Here is an 8,416-nt window from a genome sequence, read left to right as displayed (position 1 = left end):
GTGCTTTGTCTTGGAGACCCTATGCCACTTGTCATGAAAATTGCACAATGATAATCCATATGAACACATTTGTGGATGTTTCTATATGTATATACAAAATATTTACTTTTTCATGTTAAATGTTGAATTATGCTTAAACTGATACTACATGTAGGCAGCATGGACAATACCTTGCACTTTTCAGTTCCATCCATACACAGGCTTAGTCAAAACATTTCCAAATTTGCTGTTTGGGGCCATTTTAGCTATTTATTTCTTTCTAACAGACTGACTTTCTCAAACAAGAGGGTTACAGTACAATGGTTGTTAGCGTTTAGTGTGACAGTATGTACCTAAACATCAAGTTAAGTTTTTAACTATAGAAATATTTTACATATGGTTAGCACATCTTTATAATATGTGTGTTGGAAAAAGTATAAAAAAGCGCCTGAATAAATTTTAAGATGCTTCCTTTATTGGAGTCTGTTTTTCAATTAATATTTGCAAGTCTTGAAATCTGTTCTCTGCCAGAGCTTCTCTTATTGTCTTGAAGAATTGAAAATAGTGGTGAAAATTATGTCTGAAATAAAAAGACAAGTAAAACAAACTTAACTTCCATCATTGAGACAAGTAAAAACAAAATAAACTTCCCTCATAATGACCCATCTGTAAGTCAGGGAAATAAAAGGACAACATTGTAAAAACTAGTCTTATGAATGGATATCAACAGCACATACATGGATATTAATAAAAAAAATTGACATATAAACAAATTACTAAAAGATATGTGTACATGTATTATTTATTTTAATATATTATATAGAATAGGTTAAAAACATGTGTTGTCAATGGCTGAGTGGCTAAGGTCATCAGTGTCAAACCACTTGCCCCTTCAATACTGTGGGTTCAAGTCCCACCAGGGACCATGGAACGTCAGTGGTTCTACTCAAGTATCCACTCATGACTGAAATAATGCATGGAGGGGCACATCATTGTCATAATAGAAATTTAAACCCCCTACAGTAATGATATTTGCTGCACAGAAAATGGTGGGTCAATTACACAAATTGATCAGGTTACAGGTCAAACCTGAAACTTTTGTTCCCTTAACTACATAAATTTTATCATAGATTAATAAAAGAAACCCCTTTAGTTACAGTATAACCAAGTTTGTATAGTATCCCTGATAAGTAAATAACAATTAACATACTATGGTACTAAACACTTACATCATTAATAATGTTGATGCCAGAAGTTCAGATGTATTTAGTAAATGATTTATGTAAGCCTTGGTAAAATTTTCACATGCATAGCATTTACAGTCTGCCAACAGGGGAGAGAAGTCCTCCACATATCTGAAATATATAATAAACAGGGGAGATAATTAACAACATATTTCAAGTACATAATAAGCAAGGGAGAGAAATCATCAACATATCTGAAATATATAATAAACAGGGGAGATAATTAACAACATATTTCAAGTACATAATAAGCAAGGGAGAGCAATCATCAATATATCTGAAATATATAATAAACAGGGGAGACAATCAACCACATATTTCAAGTACACGATAAGCAAGGGAGAAAAATCATCTACATATCTGGGGTGCGTTTCATAAAAGAATCTTACTGCTACAACTTTCAATCGTGTGTAACTAAAGACTGGGAGATGTAAACTTTTAGTCAAAGGGTTCAGGGAAAGCTACAGACTGAATTTGTAGCTTTAAATGAGGTATATCCTTTCAGGCAATCTCAGCACCTGTGAAATTAACACGATGATTTTGAAATTTAAAAGTTGTATATAGTAATTCATGATTCTAGCAAATGACAAACTTTAAAATCAAGCAACTTACCTTTGATCATTGACATTTATTGACAGACTGGTTGGCATGCTACAGTCCTGTTCCTCTGGGTTATATTTGTAATCATACTTGAACACAAGAGCATGCCCCCTCTCCGTCACCACATAAGGATATCTTTAATAAGTTAAGGTATTTAACCAGCTGAATTTGTAAAATGGATTTGCCCAGTTTTGAAATTGAAACAATCTAAGTTTTTCAATATTAAAATACAAACATGATATTGTCAGTATACAGTCTGCTCAGATTGTATACAGTCTGCTCAGATTGAACAAATGTGCTGGCTGTCCTCGTGTTATACTAGGCCAATCACTTTTGGTTCCAGAAGTCAAGATGTTCAAATTTTGTATTCATGTAACTACATCAATTAAATCAACTTCAATGTCAACATTTCTGACCTAAGATAATTATTTATTTTTCCAACTGACAAAGGTATTAAGTTTACCAGTCCAATTGACAAAGGTATTGAGTTTACCAATTGACAAAGAAATTTAGTTTCTCAATTAGCATAGATATAATATGATTGATAAAGGTATTCCATTTAACAATTGAAATAGATATTTAGTTTGCCAATAAACATAGATATTTAGTTTACCAATTGAAAAAGATATTTAGTTTAACAATTTAAATACATGTAGATATTTAGGTTACCAATTGACAAAGGTATTCAGTTCACCAATTGACATAGATATTTAGTCTACCAATTGACAAAGGTGCTCATTTTACCGATTGACAAAGATATTTAGTTTGCCAATAAAGATAGATATTCAGTTTACAATGTTTCAATTGATTCCTTATTGACAAAGATATTTAACTTATTGACACAATTACATATTTAGTTTACCAATTGACACACATATTCAGTTACCTAATAATTAACACAGATATTTAGTTTACCTATTGTAATAGATATTTAGCTTACCAATTATTTTACCAATTGACAGAGATTTTTAGTTTACCAATTGACTTACTAAGAGATATTTAGAATAATAATTTATATTGATATTAAGTTTACCAACTGACAAAATATTTAGTTTTCCTATTTACATATATACTATCATTTGGCTCAGACATTTTATATACAAATGGACTTAGCTATGCAGGTTACTATAATTGATAAACATAATTAGTTTACATACTGAAAAATATATTTAGTGTCCAAATGGACATAGATATTCGGTTAATCAATATACATACTGCATTGGAAAGCATATGATTCTCAATATTTTTCATTTTAATCGTGTAATTTGAAGTTTGGTTTTGAAAATAAAGAGAAAAAGTTCTTTTAGTTTTGGTTTGCTATTACGTTACCATCGATGATATGGTCATTAGTGGTTAGAATCACTGACCTTTTGTAAGCTAGCTGGATAGCTCTCTCATATGCACGGGTTAGTAGAATTTCAACCAAAAGCTGAAGCGAGAGGCCATATGGAGGTTTGATTTCAGTAACCTTTGACCTTTCGGCCATAGAGGACACATTAAAAGAAAGAAGTAAGGAAAATGCAAACAAATAGATCACCTCAGTAAGTAGCTTCATGTTTTAACTTTGAAAAGTAAAATTAAAACCAGATCAAATTGTCCATTCTGGCATTAACATATACAGTATAATAAAAGGATATGATGAGTCAAACATGTCAATGCCAAGCCCTATAGCTTTAAGTACAGTATAATAAAAGGATATGATGAGTCAAACATGTCAATGCCAAGCCCTATAGCTTTAAGTACAGCATCTGGTCTCCATACACTCTGCATCAGTCGTGGTTTCTCCTCCGGTAATAATTTCTAAAAGCAAATAATATATTGTATGTTAATTTTGTTAACCATATCTGTGTAATTCTTTTACGTTTAATATACTGACTTAACATATAGCATCTAACTTAAAATTAGAAAAATTATTTCCGATGTTGTAATCTTTTACACTAACTCAACATAAAAATACTAATTTAACAAGAACGTTAGCGTAAAATTCTTGCTTAATGTAAAGCAAGAAGCTTAAAACAAACATATTTTTATGCTATACAACTTACTATACACCAATTGTTTTGCATACATTAAACAAGTCACTTAACATACTGATTTAACATAACCACTTATTTTGCATTATTTCACTTAATTTACATTACACCACTTAATCAACAAAACTCCACTTACTTGACATATTACACAGCTTTCTTTCCACACACCACTTAACATAAATCACTTACTTTATATATACTACCTTCTTTACATTAAACATCTAACTTACAATAGTATAACTAAGTTATGTTGTTTAAGCTTCTTGCTTTACATTCATTGAGAATTTAGCCACACAGCCACTGATGCCATTAAAATTGCCATGTTAAAAATGGAAAACTTACAATTATTTCAGATATAAGATCTGCAGGCCCGGACAAGTCAAAATCTTCTGCATTTGGTCCCATTGCATGAAAACCCTCAAGAGCAAAACCTGAAATAAAAGGTATATGAGCCATGTCATGAAAAAACAACATAGTGCGTTTGCAACCAACATGGATCCGCTTTCGCTTGTAAAATACAGTTGACACTCAATAAGTCAAAATCGCTTTACTCAAAATTCCGCGATAGTCGAAGAATTTCTAAAGTCCCGTCAAATTTCCTTCTTTATCTTTGTATTTTAACTCCGCTTAGGTCAAATTTTGACTTACCGAGACTCTTGTTTAGTCGAAAAGAAAATTTGGTCCCGTCAATTAAAGTCTAACATATATTCATCTCAATTAGTCGAAGTGTGAAAACAGCCGACTGGTCAAAGGTCGGCGACATCAAGTTGTCACTCGTGATTCACACGTTTCATAGTTATTTTAATTGCCGGTCATCATGTATTATTAGCATGTCGTGAAAGTGGCTTTAATCGGTTTCAGGACTTAATTGGTTTTAACAGTTAGATAAGTAAATTAAGATTTAATTAATTTAATTGTACCAGCCTAGGTATTGATTTGTGTTTTCAACGTAAATGACATTTTTATAATTAATTTTCCGTCATATTGCATACATTTATATGCACTTCCGGTTCACGATAGTTGCTTCTTTCGTTTTCATCCGATGATCAATTTACTTCAAATATTAGATATATTGTTGTTGAAATAAATGTGTTATTGTGCTTTTATTGTAATGAATTATCATGAGTGCGTATTAAAAACATGTGAATTACTGATGAATACTGACAACTTGCATTTATGTCATTGCTACGAATGCTTGTGTTTATATTTCACTATTAATTTACATGTATTAAATTTTGAATAATATATTTTTGTACATTTAAAATTTGTATTTGTAAGTGATTTACAGTCATTTCAACGGTTAAATATTGCAGCATTACCGCTATCAACAATAACAAACCTACTTCTTTGCACATTCAATCAGGTACATGTATATACATGTACGAATATCAACGTAATGGCGGCAGATCCACGTTACTCGAATTCCGTTTCTCTCGAAGTAAAATGCCCAGTCCCCTGAATTTCGAGTTATCGAGAGTCAGCTGTAGTAATTTTTTTTTCTATTGACTTTCTAGCTTGTTAAAGTAATAGATTAAGTGAAAAACCAAAACACTATTTCCGACATAATCTTTACAGATTAATAAAGAAGCTTCTAGGCTTTCAAATATTTGAAGAATTCTGTGTCCAGGGCAGGTGATCTAAGGTCTGAAAAATTGCACTTTAGTCTTTCTGTCAAAGTGGATGCTTCAATGTGAAAAAAAAAATAAGGGCAATAATTAAAAGATCATAAAGTACAGGGTACCAGTTATTGTGCACTGCACTTCTTCTCAATGAGATCTAACATACTATGAAGTTTAAATTCCATAGCTTGTATAGTTTAGGAGAAATGGTCCCTACAAAAGTACAGTATAAAAATTAACTAAGGGCAATAATTCAAAAAATAAGAAGAGCAGAGTACCCATTCTTGTGCATTGCACTTTGGGACATTGAAAGAAGCGTGCATACAAAGTTTTGAGTCAATCAGGCTTATAGTGATTGAGTTTTGAATCAGAAGGTGTGCTCTTTTTAATTATATACCTTCAACATTCCTGGCAACAGTTTCTCGGGTACATCTCTGTCTCTCTTTAAGATCGTAACCGCCGACGATGCTTCCAAACATTACTGACTTCCCCAGTCTCTGTATATAAACATTAAATAAATAATATCCTCAATCCCCCAAATGTTTATGTAACTTATTAGATAAAAAATAATAATATTTAAGAAGTAACAAACTCCATATTTCATATATTTTCCTTCTGTTAAATTTAAATATTAAAAATATGGAGTTTGTTACATGTATTTCTAAGATTTTATCAGTCATTCAATATAAGATTTTGAATTTACTGGCCCGAATTCCAGTTTTGAATTTATTCTACTATTATTTAACAAAATTTTCTTAAAATTTACACTTGCCCAAAACTAATTTTCACTGGCTATGGGCCACAGGGCCAGTGCCCAATTCATTGACTGTTTAATTACTTCAACACTGCACAAGGAACATTTATCATGTCTTAATATCTAATTTGTTATATACAATGTAAAAAGACCATGCTTGTTTGCAGTGAAATATGGAATATATTTTACTAAGAAGTATAAATTTTTAAAAATATTTTCAAGAGCACAAAATGAAAGTGAGATTATGTTTAACATTTAATTTGTTTTTAATATTTTTTTTCCTATTTCAAACACATTTTTGGCAATATCTCAGCAGTTGGTCCACCTAACCGACTTTGCTTGATAACTATCCAGTAATTACCAATGTCTCCACAAATGACTGACAACACCCACATTTTAATACATTTTTGGCAATGGGTGTAGGACAAAAGCTCTCCCAGACAAAAGCCCTCTCGTCCAAAAATGACAAGACAGACAAAAAGCCCTCCCATGAAAATGACTAGGCAGACAAAAGCCCTCCCATGAAAATAACAGGGCAGACAAAAGCCCTCCCGCAGCAAAAACATATATGTGTGTTGAATACTAATAGTTCTTTCTTTTCAATGCACACCACATATTAAAATTGTAGTCATGCATATTTTTTTTTCCACTGACATAAGCGTGTTTGTATTTAACAATTTAATTGTGACTTTGTTTTTTACTGACATTCATGTAAAAAGTTAGCTCATGAAACAATTCAGAAAGGTATATTCTGAATGAAAGGTGGTTCTAGCTCATACACAAACTTAGGCCATTTGAAAACAACAACAAATATATGTGACAATTGTAATATGCATTGGAAAAAAAACAAGGTATTTAACATACATATATATTTATGTTACAGGAAGGCTTTTGACCCCCTTGTTAATTTCACGGAAAGGGGATTATGGTTATGGTCTCAGTAAAAACACACAACCAGTCATTTGCTAAATTTCAGTCAGTAATCATACCACATCTGATTTAAAAGAAAATTCATTTATTTAATTTTACTCATGAAATATGGTGCTATATCAGTCAGATATATTTCATATTTGTAAAAAATTAATATGAAATATAAAAGGGGACGGAGTCAAAACTCGTATTTATTTTAAGGGACTTCTTTCTTTTCACTCAACATGATAAAATGATTTTACGATTATGATTTTTTACGAGCCGGGACGGCATTTTATCATGTTTCGTGAATATATTCCATATTTCACTCAAACGAAAAAAAATCCTTTTAGTATTTAAACATTTTTAAAATATGTGAACTACTTACCTTTGACTTGTTTATCTTATCCAGTACATCATCTAAAAAGTTCAGGGTTCTATCTACAGCCTTGGTTGCCCTTTTTCTTGTGCTAGTTTTATCTGTGTCGCCATCAGACATACACTGGAATATATCTGGTAAGATAGCCTCCTGTAGCTTCACAAACCCATCAGTGTCTAACTACAAAACAAAATAGGTACTGAGGGAAGTGGTGACCCAGATATGACAAACCATTTAGCCTGCATGTTAATATCTTCAGCTGATTCAAATGCTGTAGTTTACTTCCAATAAACAGTCTGTCAATACGTAGTAGCAAATGTATTTAGATTTTAAATGCATGTGTAACTTTGCCTTTTCCAAGCCATTGCAGGAAAAACTAACTTGCACAGTTTGGGAAATTTTGCATCATAAAATTATTTAATTGAAATAAATATCTGGTACCTTTTGAGACCTCCTCATGCATTTTTGGCAAATTATTTTGAACTATGCAAAATTGTTTAAATTCCAATCAATGCAGATATTATCAAAGCATAAAAATATTAAAATTTGACAATAACATCTGAATTAACTCCAGCAATTTTTTTAAGAATTTCAGTTCAATTGGTAATTCTTTTTAAAGATTGGGGAAAAAATAAGCATATTTAGACTGCTATTGGGAATGTTCCCTAACCTATGTAACCAGTCAGACCAAAGACACCAGTGTCTCGAAAACCTTTAACCAAATTTCAGCCCAAAAAGGACCCCCCAGTCCTGATAAACCAGTGACTGTTTTAAACCCTTTACCTAAAAGTGCCCCCCAAGTTTCACTGGGCTCTCAATAGAAATACTGTCTGAAACCCTAGTAACAGTAGCCCCAAGTTACCAGTTTTGTAAAAACCCAAAGTGACTGTCGAAACCTT

The 8,416-nt window shown here is 31.8% G+C and overlaps 1 protein-coding gene across 1 annotated transcript; it reads right to left on the bottom strand.

Moving 5' to 3' along the window:
• Nucleotides 1–432: 432 nt before the first annotated feature.
• LOC132741728 (queuine tRNA-ribosyltransferase accessory subunit 2-like) lies at nucleotides 433–7,697 on the bottom strand (the record flags this gene model as incomplete). The annotated part of the gene is made up of 7 exons (XM_060729982.1): nucleotides 433–559; nucleotides 1,209–1,334; nucleotides 1,836–1,958; nucleotides 3,523–3,623; nucleotides 4,199–4,287; nucleotides 5,873–5,972; nucleotides 7,527–7,697. Coding segments are annotated over 7 exons (831 nt in total), but the record flags the coding sequence as incomplete, so codon positions are not given.
• Nucleotides 7,698–8,416: the final 719 nt, after the last annotated feature.

The sequence above is a fragment of the Ruditapes philippinarum genome, unplaced genomic scaffold (genome assembly GCF_026571515.1).
Source record: "Ruditapes philippinarum isolate M1 unplaced genomic scaffold, ASM2657151v2 ctg9537_1_1_1_1, whole genome shotgun sequence".
Taxonomy (NCBI): Eukaryota; Metazoa; Mollusca; class Bivalvia; order Venerida; family Veneridae; genus Ruditapes; species Ruditapes philippinarum.
Note: the sequence above shows the minus strand (reverse complement) of the source record. Positions and strands in the feature narration are given on the sequence as shown.